Here is a 25,407-nt window from a genome sequence, read left to right as displayed (position 1 = left end):
GACACACCAGAATCAGGTGGTCAGCAAAGAAAAACCTTGGCCTCCTCAGTTTAGTTATTCTCAGAACAAAGAAACAATTGCTTTTTCCTATAGTCATTATACAAATGGTACATAGAAAACCAGATGAGTTACAGACAGGAAAGAGTTTATACTAAATATATAACTATGTTGTAACTGTGAAATAAAATTCATGCATGAGAAGCAACTAGAACTGTAAAAAATACTCTTTTTCTAATACTGCTGAGAGGTCTCTTAACAGTGTTGTGGCTTCCAGTATTTTTCACATTGAGTCCTATGTGGTTTTTCTGTTCTTTCACATGCGCAATTCAGTCACTACTGTTTGTCCTTCCTCTGCATTTCCCTGAAGGAATTTTGTAGTACATGATTTTATGTTTTGGGAAATACTTTTTGCAAAGCAGTTATTGCACATCATATTCTTATATACTAGACAATTAGGTAACAATGTAATTTACTTTTTCTGTAGAATATTTGGCATGTTTTCATTATTAATAGACTAGTACCTTACAGAGTTTTGGTGAGATTTAATGAATTCAAGCTTATGCTTTCTGAACATGAGAAATATGTATAAAATGCAAAGTAGACAGATTTATAATGAAGGTTAACTCTTATTAGCTGCTTCATCACCAAACACTGTGTCATCACACTGAAAAGTATCTGCAGTACTATGTCTTTAGTAAGATATCTTACATATCTTACCAAAACATTGTGAAACTTACTAGATCACTATGAAATAAGCAATGAAAGCATATACTTAAAAGAAGTTATATTCAGGTAATTTCATAAAGTAATGACAAACAAGTAGTATTATGAACAGATAAATACTGGATACAAATACTGGAGATAAAAGCTAGATGTAACATAGTTGGGTTAAGGGAAAATCTGACTTTTTATTACATTATTATAAAAAGTCTATAGTCTTTAGAAAATAATGTAGAATCCTATATATATGAGGCAGGAAAAGTGCTACGCTTTTTTATTTGACATTTTTTAATCAGTTACAAAATGAAATGGTTTATAGCTGAGTGTTATATAGTTATTTCCTCTTATCCCTTCTAATTTTTCTTAATAATTTTGAGACAAGCAGCTGGTTCTGTGCACCCTATCTACATTTAACTGTTTTTTTCTTAAAGCTTTCAATTTAATATAATCTGATTAGGCTCTTTCCGTGACTTATCTGTAGAATCTACAAGTTAGTATTCTAGGGATCTTTTTAGAGTGATATTTTTAAATAGCACATAGAAGAATGAAAAGGTATCTGCCACTGTATCACCATATCTGATAGACTATAATTTTTATAATGTAGCAGTCTACAGGTTAGTTCATGCATCCATAACTCTGGAACGTTTGAAGATTCAGTGACCAATTTAACTTTGGACAATTTTATGAAGTGTTCTTACTAACCTCCTAACTATAAAGTTAATGCTTTAAATCTTAGGGTATTTCTTCAAGAAATTTTTGGGTTTGGATAAGTAGAATTCTGCTGTTGCACTCTTTTTTTGTGATATTTGGAACTTACACATTCAGTTCTAGCCAAAGCAAGACTTAGAATATCATCTGTGTTATTCCTTTTAAGCAAAAAAGAAAATAAAAAAATCAAGGTTTGTTATTTATAACATTCACATTACTCAGGTCTGGTTTGAGATTTAGTAAATGGTACAGATTTGTTTTACCTCTACTAATTTATAATTAGCCATTTATTCTGCATTAACTAATTTACTTGAGAATCGAGATGATTCTTATTCAGTTGTTTAATTTCTATATTAATGTATTAATATGGTCAGACTGGGTTTTAATTCTATGAAATATTTTCCTCTTGAAGACATCAGCTTATTGTAAATCATCCTGCACAAAGCTCTAGAAGGCATATGGAAAGAACATTTGTAAACTGATGACCTGAAAGAGAGATTGGGTAACTTAACTCAATGTTGGGTTTTTTTCAGACTTTACATTGAATTATTAACTTAATTCCACAGACTAAATTCTTTTTGCCTTTTTTTTTTCATAAGAAACTGCTGTCATATCCAATGGAAACTCTTTATGAAAGCAGCTAGCAGAGCACAGCTTCACATGAATAGATAGTGGCAGAGAGAGGGATGATTAGTATGTTGTATACATCTATGTCTGTATGACTGCTTACCTGGTCCCAGTAGTAAATAGGTGTGATAAATTTTGTTAGATTTTCAAAAGTTAAAAAAAAAATCCACAATCTTAATATGTTAAGATTAAAAATTGTCTTTTAAGGAAAATAACTGTTCTTTACTGTATAAGCCATTAAACTCTCTTGTTTCTCATCTCTCGTGATCTGCTCTGCTTCACAGAGATTTCTTCAGATTTCTTAAATTTAGAAGCCATAAATTAGCAAATCATCAACATATCAACAGGAATAATCATCTGCTAGAGATTCCTTCCAGAAGGAAACATAGGATTCAATAACTAAACTTCACAGAGAAAAATAAAAACTGTAGACAGATAGATATGGTAAACAGAAAGACAAACAGATAATTTAAGTTGACAGGCCATCTTGGACTCATTAGACATTTGAATTTGATTAAAAATTAGAAAAAGAAAATTTAAGGTTTATCCAGATACTTTGGCAAAGGTCCATTTGCTGCAGTAATGAGAGGCATAGCTCCAAAGAAAGTGACATTAGATTATTATATTAAATAATTTGATACAATATGTAAGATATTATTTTCCAGTGGGATGAGAATGTAATAAGAGAATGTGACATGGATTGCATTATGATCCCCAGGGGTGTCTCTATTTCCCATCTGCTAGCCATTCTTCTAATCCCACTGTTTCAAATGAAGTCTCACTTAGTAATAAAGAAAATCTGATGAGTGTTAAATAGACTGACAGAACTAAAAGGACAAAACTTCTTTTTTTTATTCAATATTGCGTGCCTATTAAACTATGTCCATTCTTATGAAAGCAACAAAGGAAATATGGGAAGTAATATCTAAGAAGCTTATGACTTACAAATATAAATAAATAATTGTATTCCAGGTCTCAAATCATATTCCTACAATAACAGCACTAATTTTATATTTCTAGTTAAAATTGCAAAATTTTCACTTTTTCTTATCTCTGGATAAACTTTAAACAAGCTTTTGGGTTTGGCATTGAAATAGCAATTGTTGCTTTCCAGTTTTTTACCCAAGAAAAACTAAATCTAGTTTGTATTATGCAAAATACACAGGCCATGACTTTATGTATAGACATTCCAGGAAGTGCAATGTGAGTTGGCAGAAAGTGTGAATTGATCAGCAGGTTTTAGTGAATTAGGACTTTTAGTTTATACTCAGGTTCTGTTGCAGAAAATTAGTCATGACATTTTAGAGTGATTTCTATGGAAAGAAATGCCCTGGCTCAGGTAATGAATAAAGTGCTCAAAAATCTTAAAGGCTTTGCTAAATCCTGCATTGCTGAAAATTATTCATTTACTTATTTATTTATTTACTTATTTTTTGAATAATTGAGCATTTAAAAAATGCATAAGACTATTTGAAGATGAGTAATGGTGGGAACATAGAGAGCAATTTATTTAAGGAAAATATTTTCAATTTATTTCCAAAGTAATAACAGGATGTCTTGTGTGTGATATCTGCTGCACAAAATATTACAAGAAGGAAGCCCAGGGTTTGGAGGGATCAGAACAGTAGATTAAGGTCTGTTTGCAACTGAGATCCTAGTGCTGGAGCTGTGGTTTACTCCTGCATTTTACTGTAAACTTTCTAGTATGGACTGCATGTGCATGTTGTAGCATTTAATAGGTTTTACTCTTATTTATACTAAATGATTCACTTATTTCAAATGATGATATAGCTGTGTTATGTGTAAATGTTTTGGTATTTTTATGAAAGTAGAACTACTCTAGATAATATCACTGAATTCAAGACTGAATGAAAGGATGAATATTCATCCTTGAAGCTGTGGTGGAAGCCTCTTAAATAATCCAGACCCTGGTAGAAACAAATCACTGTGCTTTCTTATTATTACTGCAGTTTCAGAGATATGCATTAAGCAAAGAATGATAAATTTTATTTCTTAACTTGCTTTATAGACAAATATTGCACAATTCCTTAGATTATAAAAAAGTAAGATGAATTCATTCCACTGTAAATGAGCAAGGAAGTTGAAATAAACAAAACAGCTCACAGTGAATTAGAGCTTGCATCTGTTTGCTATTGCAAACAGATGCAAGCTCTAATATACACTTGAAACAAAGGAGTGTGCTATTTATCCAGAATTCAAGTATGTGAAATGCACTCTGTCAGTTTGTTCTGTAGTAGAAACCTCCCACAGATGGGCATAAACTGTTTGAGGACCTGTGCAGGTGAATTCCTCTGTAGTGACATGCCACCAATATTCACTGGATTTGTATAGGTGCACTTGATAGTTTCATAGCTGCAATTATTCACTAACTAGGGTGTTGTATGTGACTGTATTTTTTTTATATGTCAATTTAATGTTTAAGAGAATTTGAAATGATTCCTCCTTTATTCTCTCTTTTAAATACTTATATTGCCCACAAATTAATATCTGCATTGAGATAACTTTAAAATGTCTAATATTAATGATTTCCCATTTACTGAATCATAGACTCAACTAGGTTGGAAGAGACCTTTAAGATCAAGTCCAACCATTCCCCCAGACTGCCAAGTCCACCAGTAAACCATGTCACTAAGTGCCTCATCTATCTGGATTTTGTAGCTCTTTGAGTGTTTTCTGGTATTAACTAATTCCTTTTTCTTTACTCACAATATAAGAGAGATTCTAAGGAATGTGGAAACCTAGAAAGAACAGATAGTGCTGTAAGGTCCAATTTTACAGAAATTAAAAGTACCTCAGACATGTTCTCATATACTGCAATCACATCTCCAGTCACAGTGTAGTCATATTCTTTTATATGTTTAATACGTATTTAAAAGTCAGTGCTTTTGGCTTCTCCGTAACTTCAAAACTTGAAATTCTTAATCATTCAGGAGTAAAGTGAATAATGAAAAAACTCAAAGAGAAAAATGTTAAAATAAAATTACAGGGAGTTTACACACTTGACAAAAAATTTGCAGTGTACTTTAATATCTTTGTCTTGTCTCCTTTACGTTGTATTTCTAGAGCCTGATTTGAAAATCAGAGTGAGAAAATAGCTTACAGTTGATTCTTTTTAAAAATATCATGCCTTGATTTAGAGTATTTTATGCTCTGTCTTCACAGATAAGAATGACTAATGCAAAAAGTAACTTTGGGAGTAATACTTTTTAATTTAATACTTCCTAGAATTATTTCTTGAAAACCAACTGGTGTGTCTTTTTTTTTTTGTCCAGAAGTGACCATTCTAAATGAGATGTTCTTGATCTTTGATTTTGTCATATATGCAATACATAGGCAATTTTTTGGAATGGTTACAATATTATAACTTACTGTTCTGGATCACTGTACACACTGGCTAAATAAATGGTCTTTAGAGGACAATCATTTTGTTCAGGTCTTCTGTGAAAAAAGAGAAAAATGTGAAATCTTTGCTGTATAGCATCTATTACTCTACCTGCATTAATCTTAGAGCAGAGTTTATATTGAAATAAATCATCTGTTTAAGCGATTGAGAGATGGAAGCACATGCATAAAGTTTTCACTTAAATGAACTGAATTAATTGACCATTAAGAATGTTAGGTAAGTTGTGAAAAGCATGAACAGCTAAAAACTGAAAACTGGTATATTTAAAAAATGCATACCACTAACAAATAAACAAGAAGACCATATGTACAGTCTCTGTTGATGTTTATTGACTTTTCTTCATAAGAAAAAGTGACTGAAATCTGTCCTTTGTTGAGGAAAACCAGTTAAACTTTACAAGAACCTGTTTACTTCAACCACAGCAGCCTGCTACTGGTATACAAAGAAAGAATTTAGATGGTTGATAGATGAAGGCATGATCAAAACACTAAGCAGAAAGACCATAAGGAAATCTGAGCATATGTATTTGATATAAATATTATAGTTTTATGGAGACATCTAGATCAATATGCACAACACATCATTTAGTTACTTGACAAGTGAACACCATGTATTCAACTGAATGCTGAAGAGAATTTTGTCTTTATTATCTTTGATTTATTATGACAGACTAGTTAGAATGAGTTAGAATGAGTTTTTTCAAGTTCTTTATACTTGTTCCAATAAAACGGGTATAATTTCTTTCAAAATAAACAGGCAAAAGATTTGTCTTTCCTGTTGTGTCCTCTGAAGGTAGAACCACGCAAAGATCCTTTTTTGAAGAGTCCTATTCACAGTGGATCTGTTTTCATTTACAGTGCTATTTACATGGATTAAGTGTATATTCTCAATTACTTCATGTCAGAATTCTAGGTGTTTAAGGTTTTGCTTATTTCATTTTTTTCTTCCTGAAATTGCTTGTATCTGTGGTAGCTTTAGACCTTTTATTACCATTTTTGTTTACTTTATAAGAAGCTAGTGTGTTTTTAGCAAATATATCATTATGTTGGTGCTTAAGTGAAAAAATGTACTGTAGAAAAATTCAACTGCATAGAATCACAATTGAAATCAACTGTGTAGAACTGTAATAATTTTTCATACTTGGTCACTGCAATTAATTTGAGAATGATAAGTATGCATGGGAGAGAATGGATTGATCTGGCTTTTTTGATTGAAAGCATATGGCTCCTGATAAGCTTTTTATTCTCTGTAAAGATTCTTTTTGCAGTATCACAAACATGTAAGATGGATTCTCATTAGTATATTGAACCAGTTTCACCTCTTCTACATGTTATCAATGACAAGTATAGCTTAACAGAAAACTTAGTCCTCCTGAATACCTATCAACAATAATATCAAAATTCCTGGATTGTGATTTTCAGTATTGTAAGGGAATTTCTTAATTTTGTCTTTAAAGAAAAGAAAAGTAAATAATAATATTTTAGTTGAATATTGTGCTGCTTTTGAGGTTTTTAATAAACAAAAGCTTAAGGCAGGGGTTAAACATTACTGTTGACCCAAAATTATTAATAGAATATTTTCCTACAAACCAACTCTAGAAAATATCCAGCAAAAGATATCCAGTATGTTGGCTTTATTTAAACTCTTGATACATGGAAAAAAGATGGGTGGTACACGGTGGAGGGATGGTTATCAGAACAAACAGAGGAAGTAATAAATCTTCAAATCATATACAGGACAGATTGGAACTATATAAGCTCTCCAAGTTTTCTTAAATAATATACCTAATAACTCTCTCTGGGCAAGTAGGAAATCTGTTTTCAATTTCTTCTACTTCTAAGCAAAAGTATAATTTATGTAAAATGGAGGTCATTTTTTTTTTTATGGGAGTTTTCAGCCCAAAATTAATGTAAGTATCTGATCAGAAAATGGTGTTTGAAAACCAGGAGGTTTGCTTGCAGTCATGCTCAGGTTGCTTTTGTACTTTATAAGAACAGCAAAGAGAAGAATACAATATGTACAGCCCCAAATCAGAACAGTAAAATGGAACCATGGTGCAGATGCCTTCTGACACTTCCAAAAGAATAAGTTCTGGTGCTGAAATGCCAAGAGTATTTGACAGCCAAGTGTTTTATTTTCACTAGAGCAGATTGCTGTGAAACCCTACTGAATAAGGATCATAACAGGATTGAATCATTGTACCAAATGCAGCTGATTTTAGTGGAGGCTTTTGGAATAAATAACTTCTGGAGGTTTTTTCCAACCAGAATTATCTTATGATCCTGTCAAAATTTCTTCTGCAGTAATTTGGGTTGCACACTCTTATCTGGCTTGTAGTTTTTCTCTTCAGCTTACCCATATTTTTAAATTCTGAACTCTAATTCATGACAGGAAAGAACCCATGTGAAATGAAATATCCCTGGAAAGTAGTACATTTTCTGCGCAAAGTATAAATTGTAGTAGAAGAGCATACAGGAAGAGACCCCGCTAAAGCTAACAGCACAGGCTCTGTACAAAGGAATTGCCTGCAAGAACCAATTATTTCTGTTATTAAAAATAATGCATCAACTACACAAATGGAAAGTTTGGTTTCTTAGGTGAAAACATTTTAAAATAATACCTGTAGTTTAAAATCCATAATTTTAGAAAACGTTTGCAGTCCAAGAACTCAGTCCTCTGTACACTTACTGCACCAAAAACTTTGGTTAAAATTGAGAAAAATCTTACTGAAGCCAAAGCAGACTCTCTGGCTAGTTGGTTTAGCAATTCATAGTATTAAGTCCCATGTTAAATACAAACCAGCATGATCAGAGTCTCATATAACCTTATATTCTTTGCCTGTTAAAAAGAATGAAACCATTTAAAGTTTTTGACTGCTGCTGTATCTGAAATTTCATTTAGATCCTGGTGATGTGGCTAAGAACTCATGCCAAAGGAGCGTTTATCATATTAGTAAATAAAGTTTTAAAACCCTGGATTACAGTATTTATAAAAGTGATAATAATATACTAATTTCATAACATGTGCTGGACTGGTATAATAGTTGATTGTGTTTTGCTTTTCTAGTCATCATCTGAACCACTGCAAAAGTAACAGTTTGCAATTGTGATATTTTACACTGCCTGATGCATATTACTGATTTATTCTTTATTCTGCATAATTATCCCTTGTCCAATGAGTTCTATGCACTTTTCACACACATTTCATCAAGGATCAAATTATCAAGCAAGAACGGTCCCCTATTATAACCCATTACATAAGTAATTATTGCTGCCAGATATTTGTTGTTTTCACCCAATGAGTTTTGTGTTACCAACTTTTCTACAGAAAAATTACAAAGTACACCTACATGGATGCTCTGCTTTTGCCCTTGGAATTACTTTCTTTTGCACTTGGCTATTCAAGTTTAAAGTAATTTTGTGAAATTCTGAAGTTGTGTGTTTGTAGCATTTTTGCACTTTAAGTAACTGTATATGAAGTAATTTGTATGACTAATGAAGTTGACTTTTTATTAGTTCTTAGGAATTTTATCTATACCACTTTGTCCCTTTTCCCATCTTCTGTGAGCAATGTGGTTACTGGAATTGTTAGCCGCAGGCATATCAAAATCAACATCCTACTTAAACAGATGACATTAATGGAAGCTGGGGTTGAGTTTATTCTGTGAAGGAAATTGTGAAGACAGTGTAAGATACTCTAACCACAGATTTTTGGACTTTGCTTTACAATAATAAAAATGCCAGGATCCCTTAAGCCAAAAAGAGTGCAATTTCATAGGCCTGATCTTCAACCTCTCCAAATTTAAGATCATAGAATCATAGAATAGTTAGGGTTGGAAAGGACCTTAAGATCATCTAGTTACAACCCCCCTGCCATGGGCAGGGACACCTCACACTAAACCATGTCACCCAAGGCTCTGTCCAAACTGGCCTTGAACACAACCAGGGATGAAGCATTCACAACTTCCTTGGGCAACCCATTCCAGTGCCTCAGCACCCTCACAGTAAAGAACGTCTTCCTTATATCCAATCTAAACTTCCTCTGTTTAAATTTGAACCCGTTACCCCTTGTCCTATCACTGCAGTCCCTAATGAATAGTCCATCCCCAGCATCCTTATAGGCCCCCTTCAGATACTGGAAGGCTGCTATGAGGTCTTCACGCAGTCTTCTCCAGGCTGAACAGCCCCAACTTTTTCAGCCTGTCTTCATATGGGAGGTGCTCCAGCCCCCTGATCATCCTCATGGTCCTCCTCTGGATTTGCTCCAACAGTTCCATGTCCTTTTTATGTTGATGTAGAATTCAAGAATATGTATGTAGGTATATATATATAGTGCTTCTATCTTGTAAGGTCAGATACACCTAGTAATAGAAAAGTGGAGCATTAGAAACCTTTGTGACATCTCTCAAAACTTTGATTTTCTAAGCAATTTGTTGCAGTGATGCAATAAATATTTTTTTTCTTATAGTGAAGTACTCTCCTTGTAGAGGTTATGGTAGGAAAAAAATTTCTTTTTTGTTGCTTATGGCCTATAATTGGCAAGCCTTTTACTGCCTTCCTTGGCATAAATATCTGCTTTCAACCATGGCAAAATATCAGATCATTTTAGGGAGATTTGCTCTCTCATTATGTCATAAACCAAAAATTTAAATGGTGAAACTCATTAGGAGAGTTGAAGATGTGGAGAAAGACGTGTAAAAGAATGTGATTTTGAAAGAGACTGGTTAATACAGTGTATAAACATATATATAAATGATGCCACTTATTGTTAAATGTATAATACAACTTGGGCAAATGTTTTAATAGCAGTCTTTGCAGGTGAGCATGTATGTGTATTTGCAATGGCAAAATGATTTTTTTGGAACTGATGTTTTCCTCCTCTGACTCCCTAGAATAGGATCTAGAGAAATATCAAGAAGAGACTAATACTCTGGTTTGGCACATAAATGATAATTGCCTCCTCTGCTTTCTTGCCTGCTTGTTTTACCTTCTTTGCAAGATTAACTCTGATTTTTCTGCAACAGGCACATAGTTGTCTGTGGTCACATAACACTTGAAAGCGTGTCCAACTTCCTGAAGGACTTCCTGCACAAGGATAGGGATGATGTCAACGTAGAAATCGTCTTTCTGCATAAGTGAGTAAACTTTTGAGATTAGTCTTATCATCTGTTTCTAAAACTCAGTAAATTAAACAGGATTTTGTTTTTTTTTAAGAGAGAGGATCTTTCAAGCTCTAACTTACCATAAACTTAATGTTTGCAGTTACTTCTGTTATTAATGTATTTTGAGAAATTGTTGTTTTCTGTTTTTTTGTTGTTTTTTTTAATAACCCATTGTTAAAAATAGGTGTTTCAAGCAGACTTCAGACTCAGTCATGTCAATTGTGAGGTAGATACCTAAACATGTACTTGAAGTGAGAATGGTATTATGAAATAAAAAATAGGGAAATACTAATAAATATATGTGGGCGTTTCTTTAGTGGCAAATGTTTCTAGTGAAACTACCAACATTTTTAAAATCTGTAAGATTAGTGAAAAATATTGTACGTCCTGTGAAATTATGCTCTCTGAAAACATGTCCTCACCTTTGATTTCCCTAGGAAAAAAATGCTTATTTCATATAGCAGAATATTTATAAAATAAAAAATGTAGATCCATATCTAGTTTTAATGTAAATAGCATTACAGATATAGTGATGGTAGGAATTGTTTCCATGCTGATAATTGGTATCCTCTTTTACCCCTATATGCATAGCTATACATATGGTCTTTTGCATTTTTCTGATGTGGGATTTGGAAAGGTTTTGTAAGGTGGTTGCTGTTTTTGTATGCTCTGCGTTACGTGAAATACATCTAATAGGTGTGCCTATGGGAGAAGCTTCTAGAAATAGCCATGTGTTAGAGAGACAGTATGAAAGGTCTTTTCTGCTCTGGAATAGCATCTGGTTGGAAGTGTTGAAAGTTAGAAATGAGTAATATTTTTGCGTTAGGCAGCAAGTTCTCCACTTCTTGTCAGAGAAAATTATTAAAAAGTTCAAGAATCATTTTTGGGTGATTCAACAAAGGAAGCTGAAAAACTAAGAATCAGCAGCATTTGCACAATTTTTTAACCTATTCCTTTCAAGTTGAACTAGAGATATCCTCAAGTAACAACATTGTTTGCGTCTTTCCCCTCTCAAACTAATAAGAAGAACTGGCTGAGAGTAAAGCAGAGATCCAGGTTTATGCAGTGAAAATGCATGGCAGTAGGAATCAGGAAACTGCACATGAACATGCAGAGAGCTTAGCACCTGGCAGCTTGTGTCTGCTTTCTTCTGTGCCTTCACAGACAAATGCTTGCTTTATTTATTTGTTTTATTTTCTTAGTAAATTTAGCATCTGTCATGACAAAGATCTCATGCACTTACTATGTATCTAACAAATACCTTCTGATTTAATGAGTGGCATAAGAAAAGACATTTACATAATTGGTGCTGCACTGGGTAATAGATCATGATCCATTAAAATCTTTTTGTTCGTCCAAAACGCAATGAGACAGAAAGTCATAGCATAATTAAGTTTGGTTTGATTGTAGCTCATGTAGCCCACAGGATCCCTATACTGTTCATTTTCCAGCTTTCAGTGATTTTGCCCTGACCTCTCTTGTTTGATGTAATAAACTGTTTTGAGAATGATGGGAACATACAGGGGATGAGTGTCTTCTTAGAGAATTTCTATGGAGAGTGAGTAGTGTGTGGGGATGTTTTCCAATGTTTGCACCAGTTCTTCTGAATCCATGTCTGTGAGAAACTGACACATGATGAACATGCAGAGTAGCACAATGAAGTGGGCCAGAAGGGCTGTAGACATATGTAAGGAAGTAAAAACAGTTATAGTGTGTTTTGAGTACAGCATGCTGTTTCACACCACAGGAGAAGCATCAGCAGAAGTCTGAATACCTAAAATAAATTAAGAAGTTGATTTATAAATTAAGGAAATTTATATATAAAGAAATATAGAAACTGACTTCTCACTTGTTCTTTTGTTTTTTCATCTTTCCAATGCAGTATCTCCCCTAACCTTGAGCTGGAAGCTCTTTTTAAACGACACTTCACTCAGGTGGAATTTTATCAGGGTTCAGTCCTTAATCCCCATGACCTGGCAAGAGTGAAGGTAACAGCTCTCTTGTTCTGTTCTCCTGCTAATTGACTTTTTAAGAAGTACTCACTGCATTATTTGGAAAAGAGCTACACTAAACTTCCTCTTAATGTAACACCAAAAGACTCCTTTTCCATTTCTATTAGCTTACCTAATAAATTATATGTATCCTTCTAAACCTTGTTTTCCCTATATGCTAAGATCTTCAAAGCTACAGTATCACTGTACATTGTCTGCCATTTCATTGAATTCTTTATGAATTTTTAATTGGGTTTAGTTCATGAGTCTGTTACATTAATATTTGATATAATAGAGCACTGTAGTTGCTTAAAATTGTTTGTCTTACCTTTATCAGAATGATTAGAAAATAAATCTTTACCTGTAAAACCCCTTTTCTATTGTCTGTAATCCTGGGAGGAAAAAAAACCAAACCAAAACCAACCAAAAAAACCCCAAAAACCCCAACCAAACCAAAGCAAAAAAAAAAAACAAACCCAAACCCCCAACAAAAACAATTTGAAATTTTTGGTAGCTAAATGAGATAGTTTTATTCTCTGTAATTCTCTATGGTAAATTATTTTGTACACTTAAAAGCATGAAACATAAAACAAACAAACAAGATAGTTAGCTGTCAGATACAGCATTAACTTTTAAGGTTTCCTCCCCTTCGCTTTCCCCCTCCCCCCTCCCCCCAATGGAATGTAAACTGGTTACTTAAGCCAAGAATATTTTAGTCCAATGTTAACACTTTCTGAAGTACAAATCATGTCTTTTGTCTGTTTTGGCTGCAGAAATTGCTTAACCTTTTGCAATCCAACACACACTGTTTCATTTCATCGGAACAAAATGTTTGAATTATAACTATAAATGTCATAATTAGCGTTTTACCATAATTACCAACGTGTGTGTTGGTATTTTGTGTTCTGTATTCCACGCTTTTTTGTGTTGGTATTTAGTTGTATACAGTGAAAAATACTTTTGTCATCTGCTTTGTGTTAAATAGAGCTAAGGTTTGTGTGGACATAGAGGTCCTGTGAACAGATCGGTTCTCTTCCTCACGCTTTCTAAAACTGATGCTCAGATTCTAAATCATCAGTTCAGCCACCTCTTCCTGTCGTGAATGGGAAGATACTGAAATTCCCAAAGCTGCAGGACTTGTGGGAGCACTGTACTGATGTAACAGGAACTTCCTATGGATTTAGGGATCTAAATTTCAGTATCTGGTTACAAAAGATATGTCCATTAACAACTGAACTATTGACCTAGTCTGAACATCATAAGCAAGATTCAAAAAATTATGATGTGTATATGAGAGCTGTTATAATTGCATCGACTCACATTGTAACATTTTTAATCAGCAGTATTAAGAACTAACATTTGCAGTTATGATGGCGGTGTTGAATTCCCTAGTTCTTTATGATGTAGGAAGAGCTAGAAAGAGATGTTGCTATTTATATTTACCTTTTCTTTGGTGTCTCAGATAGAGTCAGCAGATGCGTGCCTAATCCTTGCCAATAAATACTGCGCTGACCCAGATGCTGAAGATGCCTCCAATATTATGAGGTAAACTCATTAGTTTTTAATAGGTTTTTGGTTCTTAACTCTGATTAGCTGACTTGGTACTGTTAGTCATTTTGCAGGATCTAGGGTTTGAGTATTCATAGCTGAACACAGTCCCAATAGAAATGAGGGAAATGGGAATGTGTTTATGTTCTTGCACAAACATGTACTGCAAGGGCTGCTGTTAATACCTCATTGCTCCGTGATATAGAATCATAGAATAGTTAGGATTGGAAAGGACCTCAAGATCATCTAGTTCCAACCCCCCTGCCATGGACAGGGACACCTCACACTAAACCATGTCACCAAAGGCTTCATCCAACCTGGTCTTGAACACTGCCAGGGATGGAGCATTCACAACCTCCCTGGGCAGCCCATTCCAGTGCCTCACCACCCTAACAGTAAATAATTCCTTCCTTATATCCATTCTAAACCCCTGCTGTTTAAGTTTCAACCCATTACCCCTTGTCCTATCACTACAGTCCCTAATGAATAGTCCCTCCCCAGTATCCCTGTAGGCAAGTAATTGCGCAGCTTGGGGAATAGGTGTACGCTTCATGGTGGCAAATATACAGTGGTACCCTAGCTTCAGACTCCTTTTTTACACTGAGGATCAAGTATTCTTATTTTGATTGAAAAGGCATTTGCACATTTTGGAGCCACAAGATCCTGTCCTGCTTTCCTCCTTATGTTCTTTGAAGGAAGGAAATTAAGGAGTCAGTCAATAGACTGTAAATCAGTCAATAGACAGCAATAGACTGTAGATCAATAAGTCAGTCAATAGACAGCAGTTAGAGTTACAGCATATGTAAGCCATTCCTTTTCTTGTGTGAAACCCTTAGCTTTAATGGGACCAGTTTCTCCTTTTTAGAATTAAAATGTCAACTAACTGTAAAAAAATCTCTAATATAGAAGTGGCCAGTGCTATAAACCAGTTTTACTGGCCTGTTAGATGTTTGCATGCTGTGAATTCAAAGAAGGGGAGAAATAAGAAAAAGGAGGTCATCCTGCCCCTCTACTCTGCTCTTGTGCGACCCCACTTGGAGTATTGTGTGCAGTTCTGGTGTCCTCAACATAAAAAGGACATGGAACTGTTGGAACAAGTCCAGAGGAGGGCCACGAGGATGATCAGGGGACTGGAGCACCTCCCATATGAAGAGAGGCTGAGAAAGTTGGGGCTGTTCAGCCTTGAGAAAGCTGCATGGAGACCTCATAGCAGCCTTCCAGTATTTGAAGGGGGTGTACAGGGATGCTGGAGAGGGACTATTCATTAGGGACTGTAATGATAGGACAAGGGGTAACAGGTTGAAACTTAAACAGCAGAGGTTTAGATTGGATATAAGGAAGAAATTCTTTACTGTTAGGGTGGTGAGGTACTGGAATGGGTTGCCCAGAGAGGTTGTGAATGCTCCATCCCTGGCAGTGTTCAAGACCAGGTTGGATGAAGCCTTGGGTGATATGGTTTAGTGTGAGGTGTCCCTGCCCATGGCAGGGGGGTTGGAACTAGATGATCTTGAGGTCCTTTCCAACCCTAACTATTCTATGATTCTAAGAAAAATAAAATTGCTCCTTTGGAAAAAGTTCACAGTGCACAGGAGATGTGGATGTCTGTGGAAGATATAGGCCTTAAATATGCCTAATTTAATTTTCCAAACATGAGGTTGAATTGCAATTCAAGAAACTTTATTTTGACATTAATTATATAAATGCATTAAAAATACTCTATTTGCAGATTATTACATTCTTAATAGATGTAGTATATTTAATGTAATAAAATGCAAAAGTGTAATTTTGAGAGTGGAATTCTCTTGTTTTCTCACATTTAAATTAACTTAATAAAATCGAATGTTTAATTAACTAATTCAGCAAGAAGTGAAAAATTAGAAGGAAGACTTTTTTCTCTTCCAAAATATGATACCAATTAAAAACCTTCATACAACTTTTCTCATCTGTTTTATGCTCTAGCTTTGATATACTTTAATGCATGAACCAGACGATCAGTTTGCAAGATAATTCCTACAAAACACAAGTGTAAACAGTTATGGCATTCCACGTCTTATGAGATTGATGGTTCCATAATAATTAAGATTATTTTTTTTTATTGGTTTTATCTTCTTTGTATATCTTTAGTTTCTATATATAGAACTGATTTTGACCTGTTTCAGTCTTTATTTTTTCTTATTTTTTTTATTTTAAAAATGCATATTCCTTTCTTCATAACACATTATCAATTCAGTAGTTACTAATTTTTCTTTACAACCACTTTTAATAGGTACACATTTATGTATATCTTAGTTTCATTAAATAATTATGAATGCAAGCAGGCAAGCTGCAGATTATGAAGGTAGCCCCATATTCTATAAATTCAGTGTTCAGATATCAGTTTCAATATTGAGCTTTGGATTATACCATAAAAATTCATATAATTTGCATGTGGATTTATGACATACAAAAACATTATTTAAGTTCTTTGATGATGAATGTCTAGTAACTATAAATAAATTATTGTTTAAGACAAGTCTTGTATTTTGCAAATTCCATAAGAGCAAACATTCAACTGAATAAATCCTGAAGTTTGATGTTCTCTAGCATTAGCCAGTGGTTATTAACTGAATTTGTCTAGGAGTAAATATTGCGTAAGTCTGACTTCAATCAGTATGCTTAACAGCCAGGTGAATAAGAGGGTACAGTTTTAATTGTGGGACTTCAAAATACAGTAAAGTAGAGGTATTGGAATACATTATCCAAATATCGTACTCACCAAAGTTGTTTTAATTGTTTCTTCTTTTATTTTTAGAGTCATTTCAATAAAGAATTATCATCCGAAGATAAGAATTATCACTCAGATGTTGCAGTATCACAATAAGGTAAGCTGACGACCGAGTGTCTCTCCCCAGAGTTTTTTGCTACATTGTATTCATTCATACACAATTTTTCAAACAAATCCCATCATAATAAGCCCTGTTATGTAATCCACTTACAAGTTAATTCAGTTTTATTTATACATGTAAATACCTTATAAAAATCCAGACATTAATTAATTGTCTAGGCTCTAATTCTCAAGGCTACACTGTCCATAGTTGCTGTTGATTCCAGATGAATCTCAGCTTCTATAAGTTTTGCTCAGCTTATTATGCTAGCCTACCCAAGATGAATTGGTGGCATCTAGAGAAGTAATCTGAAGTAATTTTTTGTGGATACTTAAAAAATCACAATAAAACTCCATTAAGATAACAACTGTTGGCAATTTTTTTTTGGTTTCTTGCAACATGACAATGTAGACCTGAAATTACCAGGCAGCAGGTACAAAATAAATACAATTACTTGGTTTTTCATATAAAACGTAATTAAGTTGTAGAAGTTGTTGCTAAAAATATTATTGAGATCAGAATTATAAATCCAATTTGAAAAGGAATTTGGAAAAATTTTTGATGATTAATCTGTTGTCTTTAAACACAGTGAAGTCAATTCATGCAGTCCTGAGGTGAGAAAGTCCGTAAACTGGTGGTTAAAAAGGCTAGGAGGAGTATCTCAGAGGGCAGACTACTCATATATGACCTGCTTCTTTTGTTATTTCTAAAAGCATCAACCATTGCCCAGTGTTGGAGAAAAAGCCTGACTGGGCAGCTCTTCATTCAATGAAAAGCACACTGATGCTGGTTTGACTTAGAAGGTTTGAATGCTAACAATTCCTTATATCTGTAAACTTTGGCTAGAACAAGAGAAATCAGTGTTGCTTGTGCTGGCCTCTTTCTGTGCGTGAATAGAAGGAGCCTGTCTTTTTATAGAATAAAAGCCAGGTGTTTCTCTCCTTTAAACAGTTTCAGAAGGGAAGATCTTTCAAATACTGCGTTTTTTAATTTGTATTTCCAGTGAAATCATCTTCAAGAGTACCTGTTATCAAAGTGCTAAACTGTGATGTTCATTTATGAAGGAAAGCAAGTATGAAGGCCTCTGTGTTTCCTTATGTCTATAAAAATGTACAAGGTAGATTGAAAAGAGAATCTGATAGAGTTATGCCAGTAACTGAACAATATTAATAGCTATCTAACTGACCAGTGTCAATACTGGAGGTGTATCTTGATCAGCTGTTTTCTTTAGTCTATCCTTGTAAACAGCAGTCTCAGGAAAAGGTCTGGATTCTCATTAAGTCAAGTGCCGTCCTTCAGGGTGGCAGGAATGCAATAGAAAAGATAGAGGATGATGTGTACCTTATTAAACGGCAATGTCCTATAAAGGTTTTGTGGCCTCACATGAATTGTTATATAAGTTATACTAGATTCCTGTGTACTATGCATGTGCCTTATCAGTCAGAGTAGCTCGAAGTACTGTAAAAGGAACATACAAAAGGAAAGAAGACTTCATAGCATTCTGTGGTTTGTTCAGGTGTGAGGATGGGCCTGGCAGAATGTCACAGCCAGAATATGGCTTGAAAAATATAACATTTTGTCTGTAGTAGGTAAGATTGGAACATATTTTTACATATAATTCTGCCTCCTTAGAAAAAGTCAAGACAGTAATAAATAAAATAATTCACTTCATATGTCCTTCAATACTGTGCTGTATTTGAGGGAGTATTTCTAGTTCTTCAACTATGGGTATTTTGTTTGCTTGTTTTTCAGGCCCATCTGCTAAATATCCCAAGCTGGAACTGGAAAGAAGGGGATGATGCAATCTGTCTTGCTGAGCTTAAGCTTGGTTTCATAGCCCAGAGCTGCCTGGCACCAGGCCTTTCAACAATGCTAGCCAACCTCTTCTCCATGAGGTCTTTCATAAAGGTAATGTCTTGTCTTATTAGAATGTATTTGTCTTCAATTCAGTTTGTCAGAGAGTCAAGTAAAGAATGTGAATCAAATATGGAACAGACAGGAACACATTAAGAGAATTTGTAAGACAAAAAAATCCAGTGCATGCTTACATACAAAAGTTCTTTCCTGCACATTGGGCACTATGCCAGGTTCTGTCAAGTTAATGTTTTCATTTTTATTCAGCAAGTGTTTGGCCTTTGTATGACTTTTCAAAGCATCATCCATTTCTAGGTAGATATATCTGGTGTTTTGTGTTTTGCTTCGTTTTAGACAAACCACATGTTTATCTATGAGAAAAGCCCTGCTGCTTAAACAAAAATATGATTCATATATGTCCCATACAGCAACAAAGTACACAGACAAATGGACTGATCATTTTTGTCTTTCATATCAAGTAGTTAGTGAACCTCTTACTGTGAGAGTAAATAAGGAACATGTGTTGGAACTGAAGCCTGAACTTCCTACAATATCATTCCTGTATTTGTTTCTCTTTTTTTGTGTATTTGTTTGGACTTGCATGGCAAAATTTTAGCCCAGTTAAATCTAGACTTCTATGGCAGCTGGACTAGCTCAATGGACCAAGGCTTTGATTGCAGCAGTCAGTACTTCCTTCTTCCTCAGGCCTTTCTGGGACACTGCTTCCAAACATACAGATAGTCAGTTTCCAATGCCGTGAGCGTTGTTAGTGGGAAACACTGGAGTACGAGGTAGGCCACTGTCCACTGTAAGTCCATCGTGCAAGGAAAAATGGACTTTTCTTGCATTAGGCAAGAAAAAAAAGCCTAATGTCATCAGATGAGAAAGTCAAGACTGTTCTCATTGAAGTGCACATGTCATTGCAGAACACTTAGTCTTTATTTACTTCTTAGGAAGTCCTGGAATTCTTATTAAGGTATCCTTTGGAGACTGCAGACTCCCGTGTGTCAAAAATGTTTCAGACTATTATAGTAAAAAAAAAAAAAAAGAAGTCAGTTTTCAATATGGAAAGAAGCCTGAGCTCTGCACTTCCATTATTTCATTGTAACTCTCTGCAATCACGATGCTTACATCTTCATGTTCTAAAAAAAACCAACAACCAACACCCAAACTTACAAAAAAAAAAACCAACCCAAAACAACTGTTTTGCTCATTAAAGCCAAACTTGGGAGCTATCAATGGCTCGTCATCATACAATCACTCTGACATTAATCCTTTCTGCTTATACCAAAGAAGAAGACTATATGTCTTACGAACTTCATTCTTGTTCTTCGTTTTGGTCTCTTTCACTCTTGTTTAGTGTAGTAACCCAGGACTGTCAGGAGTATCAAACATTTGTAACAGTCACACTTATGTATCTGAATTACTGAAGCAACCTATTCTGTGAACTTGCTCCTGACATCAGAAGTAGGCATCAAACTTTTGTTCAATTTTCATCTTTCCAAAATCGAAGGGATCAGTTTTCTCTCAGTGACATCCAAATATATGGGTATGTTCATAAGCCCCAGTCATAATTCAAGTTCTTTAAACTTGCAGCGAGAAAATGAAGAGATTCAGAAAGTGATAAAGTATACAAATGTCTGGCTGTAGAGGAACTGTAGTAGAGCTGCACACACTTATGGTTAGATCTGTAGGTAAAATGTTTACACAGGTCAAAAACTACAAATGTAAAGGTAGCATCTTTCTAGAAAATATATCTAACCACTTACATCATTATCTTACCCACCTTCTCTCCTGTATTTTCTTATTATATAAGATATTCTTATAATCATTTCAGGGCAGTGACAGATTGTACTATCTCAGCAATGAACAGTTTTAAGATGAAAACTCAGCTTTGCAAGGCACTACTCAGATTACATCTGATTCTTCCTATACTCACAGAGTAAGCCTAAAAATAAAGTTGATTTGGAGGAAGCTATCAATATCAGTTTTGCTCTTGTATCTGATTATATATACTTATAAACAGAACAGTGTGCAGATATACCTTGACTTGTGTTACTTCAGATGTCATCTTCAGATCGCAGTGGGAGCTGAAATACCATAAAATAGTTCATTGAAAGACTGCAAGACCCAATTACTACAGGTTAGAAAGATGTCTTCCACTTAACTAAGAATGAATGGTTCAGACAAGTAAAATGTGTACCATAATTTCCAAAGATCTGTGTGTATATTTAAACTTAAAGCAAAATAAATGTATAAGAACTGAGATATATTTATTTGTGAGACTCCAACTCAATTGGCAATGACAAAAGGCTTGTTAAATTATTTAGCTAAAAGAGTATTCTTCCTCCAAGCTGTCCCACTCTAAAAAACTGTATTTGAAAGAAAAGTATTACTGAACAGTTGGTATGTATCAGCAGCATATTGAAGGAAGGCAACTACATTGATTGGAGTTGTTAAAGAGGGTGCTATTGAAAAGAAAGTTATCCATTCCCTAAAAGAACTTCCACCCCTTATCATTTATAGTACTGAGTTTAAGTGTTGTCAGGCCTTTATAAGCACCTTGGGCAAACATTATTAGTGGAGTCTCCCATAAGTTAGGGGATTGCCAGGAAAATGTACTTAAACTTCTTTATTTTTTAAAGAAAGCTTGCAATGTGTGTTTGTTACTCCTCCTTCATAGCGTGATTAGAAAGTGTTTTAACATGCTATAAATGTTTGGTCAGTCAAACACAAATGAACATGATTGATGGTGACATTGCACACATTTAACTCATATGTGTTACTTTATGGCAAAAATGATTTGTGTAAACAGTCTGCCCAGTATTAGGGGTAAAACAAACTAAGAAACCTCAAAATATTATATTTGTTCCTAATATTTTCCTTTTGGTTTTAGTGATGTAGTCTCATATGGAATCTTTTATGTTCTCTTTGGCACCAAACTGAACAAAAAGGAAATCAACTCAAAAAGACTGAGGTTCTGTAAATACTTAAAGGAAGAAAGGTAGATTGCACAACAAATGATATGTTAAGGAAAAAAAAGCTTTACACTTCTAGACTGTATTTCAATAGTCCAGTCTTTTTATAGCACAGTTATTTTATTAATAAAAGAATTTGAGCTCATTATTTACATAGTCTTAGAAAAAGACAGAAATACAATACATGCTCCAATTTCTGTATTGTTTGGATTAGCAGATGTATACCAGAAGTCTACCCATATGAAAAACATTGCAAAAAGTAAGTAAATGGAATAAAAGGCAGAGGTGGTCGAATTGTCCCTGTATACAAACATGCAAGACAATATGAGTTAGTATTGTGTAAATTAATCAAATGTGGAATGTGATCCTCAAGTGTAACACAAGTCCACAGACAAATTAGTTTTGTCTTTGCTCTGCTGATAAGACAGTACACCTCTTTCTAGATCTGAAAATAATCTAGAGCAGTCTCAATTCTCCTCTAAGCTAATTTGAGAGCTGGAATGTTCTGTGGGCTTTTTTGGCGCTATTGCTCACACCCATACATATGCAATGCCTGCTTTTCCCATTACATTGCTTTCCAGTCCAGGTTGAAAGAGAGACATAATAAAGCCATACAGATTTACATCAGTCAGGTGCTCATCTACTTATAAAACATGCTCTTTTCACAACAATTTTAAAGAAACATTCTTGCAGAGAGAACTGTGGGAATAGTTTGCTGAGCAAAAGTTTTATATAATGTTTTGATTTAAGCAGACAATGGAACTGAGTGAAGTGGTAGTTGATAATTTGTAATACTTAAGAAAATTTAATGAAGAATGTAAATCCAAGAAGCTTCATTCTGCCAGGAATGTATGAACTGCTTTCAGCCAATTACTTGCCTGTCAGATTTTGATATCCATTTCTAAATGCATAATAAAGCCAGACATTCACACAAGAAATTTGGGTACACTGACAGGACATTATAGGTGAATATGAGGAAATGCTTAAAATATATTGCTTTCAATATACAACTTCTCTTCAAGCACCAGTGAAGAATGTTCTATCTGTACTTTTTATTCACTTCTGTGTTTGTAGAAATATAAGCACAATGCTGTAGAGAATTGTGAGATTAAATGTCAGGAACCCCTGGAACCATTCTTAGCCTAGGGGTAGGCAGGAGGAGTCTCTGTGTTAGATGGAACTAGCTGAAAACAGATTGGCAAGGGCTCAAGAAATTTCACCAGTGAAGATGTTATTTTCTAGGCATTTTTTGTAAAACGTTTCTCTACAAGGCCTTATGGACATCTTTAAAGAATAAGCTTTATCTGTATTTTAGAAAGGAACTATGTAACAACCTTCATGTTGTTTACACAACACTCTATTTAATTTTTTGGTACAAACCTTATAATTTTGGGAAGACTGTTCAGAATTTCTGAATTGCATGCACTTAGACAAAATACTGCATAATGGGATGCACATGGTGAGCAAAAGAAAAAATGTAGGACATTACAATAAAGCAGGATTACTTTAACAACAGAACTAAAATATTCAAGTACTATTCTAGAGGTATAATCAATAGAACTAACTCATTAATTTACTGTAGGAGGTTTGGGGAGGGTATTATTCAGTTAGGGATGTTTATGAAAGTAAATAAATGTCTAAAAAATAAAATGGATGATCTTCCAAGCATCTGAAATTATCCTCAAAGAATTTCTACTGTTCTTTTTTCTTTGCTTTGTGGTGATGAGCTCAGCTTATTCAATGCTGGGCAGCAGACTTTATATCTGCTTTCATTGTGCTTTAAAAGAATTTTCATTCTGCCCCTTCCTCAATATTTATAAAGACATCCCACCATCCTTTCCCGGTTTTACCGTGCAAAATATAGTAAAAGCTCCTAGGTCACACTACAATTCTAGCATTAGTTCTCTGTCTTGATAGTGAGACTTAGATCTTGACAGAAAAGATTATATAGCACTATCGGGTTCAGATATACTCAATCTCTTTCATGTTACTCCTGATACTTATACTGCCAGGGGATAGGGGTGGGTATATTAAGGGTTTAGGTATTTTCTGGCAATACTAATGGTTGTGCATGCAAGATGTACATCATTTTTTCATATCTCTCTTACCATGTCTCACTAGGAAATTATTATATTATGTAAATATATCTCCTGATAATAACATTCTATCTATATACACATAGAGGAGAGTAGAAGAGCATTGTGACTTTAAAAAAAATATACAGATGAAAATTATATTTCTTCTCTTGGGATACACTATGTCATTTTCCATCTATTCTTCACATAGGCTATTGAATCAGTGGGTAATTTGTTTTATGACTGTCCAGGAGGCCCAATTGCAGTGTAGCATAGAATCTTAGAATGGTTTGGGTTATAAGGGACTATAAAGATCATCTAATTCTATCCCCCATGCCATGGGCAGGGACACCTTCAACTAGACCAGGTTGCTCAAAGCCCTGTCCAGCCTGGTCTTGAATATTTCCAGGGATGGGTCACCCACAGCTTCTATTAGAAACCTGTTCCAGTGTCTCACCACTCTCACACTTAAGAACTTCTTCCTAAAATCTAATGTAAATCTACCTTTTCTGATTTAAAGCCATTACCGCTTGCCTTATCCCTACATGCCCTTGTAAAAAAAAAAAAATCCCTCTCCTGATTTCTTGTAGGCCCCATTTAGGCACTGGAAGGCTGCTATAATGTCTGGAGCTTCCTCCAGGCTGAACAGCCCCAGTGCTCTCAGCCTGTTTGACCATCTTCATAGTTCTCAATCCATTCTCCTCCCAGACTGTATTTGTGCCTGGGTTGCTGTGATCCAGGTGCAGGACCTTGTACGTGGCCTTGTTGAACTTCCTGAGGTTTGCATAGGCCCACCCCTCAAACCTGTCAAGTTCCCTGTGGATAGCATCCGTTTCCTCCAGTGTGTTGAGCATACCACACAGCTTGGTGTCATTGCAAACTTGATGAGGGTGCACTCAGTCCACTGTCCATGCTGCCAACAAAGATGATAAACAGTGCCGGTCCCAGTACTGGATCCTGAGGAATACCAGTTGTCACTGGTCTCCACTTGGACATCGGGCTGTTGACCACAGCTGTTTGAGTGCGGCCATCTGTGCAATTCCTTATCCACTGAGTGGTCCGTCCATCAAACCCATGTCTCTCCAGTTTAGAGACAAGGATGTTGTGCAGGACAGTGTCACTTTGCACAAGTCCAGGTAGATGATGTGAGTTGCTCTTCTGTTATCCACAAATGCTGTAACTCCATTGTAGAAGGCCACAGAATTTGTCAGGTACATTTTTCTCTTAGTGAAGCCATGTTGGCTTGTCACTAATCACCTCCTTATTTTCCATGTGCCCTAGCATAATTTCCAGGAGGATCTGCTCCATGATCTCACTGGGTGTTGAGATGATAGTGATTGGGCTGTAGTTCCCCAGGTTTTCCTTTCTTCCCTTTTTTCAAAATGAGCTTTATGTTCCCCCTTTTTAAGTCAGTAGGACTTCACTGAACTGCCACAACTTCTCAAATATGATGTATA

The 25,407-nt window shown here is 34.9% G+C and overlaps 1 protein-coding gene across 26 annotated transcripts in view; it reads left to right on the top strand.

Annotated features, from left to right (window-relative positions):
• Positions 1–25,407, top strand: part of KCNMA1 (potassium calcium-activated channel subfamily M alpha 1) — a 488,118-nt gene that overhangs the window by 330,035 nt on the left and 132,676 nt on the right. For all 26 annotated transcript variants that reach the window (XM_005152689.3, XM_005152687.3, XM_005152685.3 and 23 more), the window contains exons 10-14: positions 10,503–10,613; positions 12,523–12,628; positions 14,094–14,176; positions 16,971–17,040; positions 18,796–18,951. In XM_005152689.3, the coding sequence (XP_005152746.1) occupies positions 10,503–10,613; positions 12,523–12,628; positions 14,094–14,176; positions 16,971–17,040; positions 18,796–18,951 (526 nt within the window). The remainder of the gene's footprint in view (positions 1–10,502; positions 10,614–12,522; positions 12,629–14,093; positions 14,177–16,970; positions 17,041–18,795; positions 18,952–25,407) is intronic.

This window comes from Melopsittacus undulatus, chromosome 8 (assembly GCF_012275295.1).
Source record: "Melopsittacus undulatus isolate bMelUnd1 chromosome 8, bMelUnd1.mat.Z, whole genome shotgun sequence".
Taxonomy (NCBI): Eukaryota; Metazoa; Chordata; class Aves; order Psittaciformes; family Psittaculidae; genus Melopsittacus; species Melopsittacus undulatus.
Note: the sequence above shows the minus strand (reverse complement) of the source record. Positions and strands in the feature narration are given on the sequence as shown.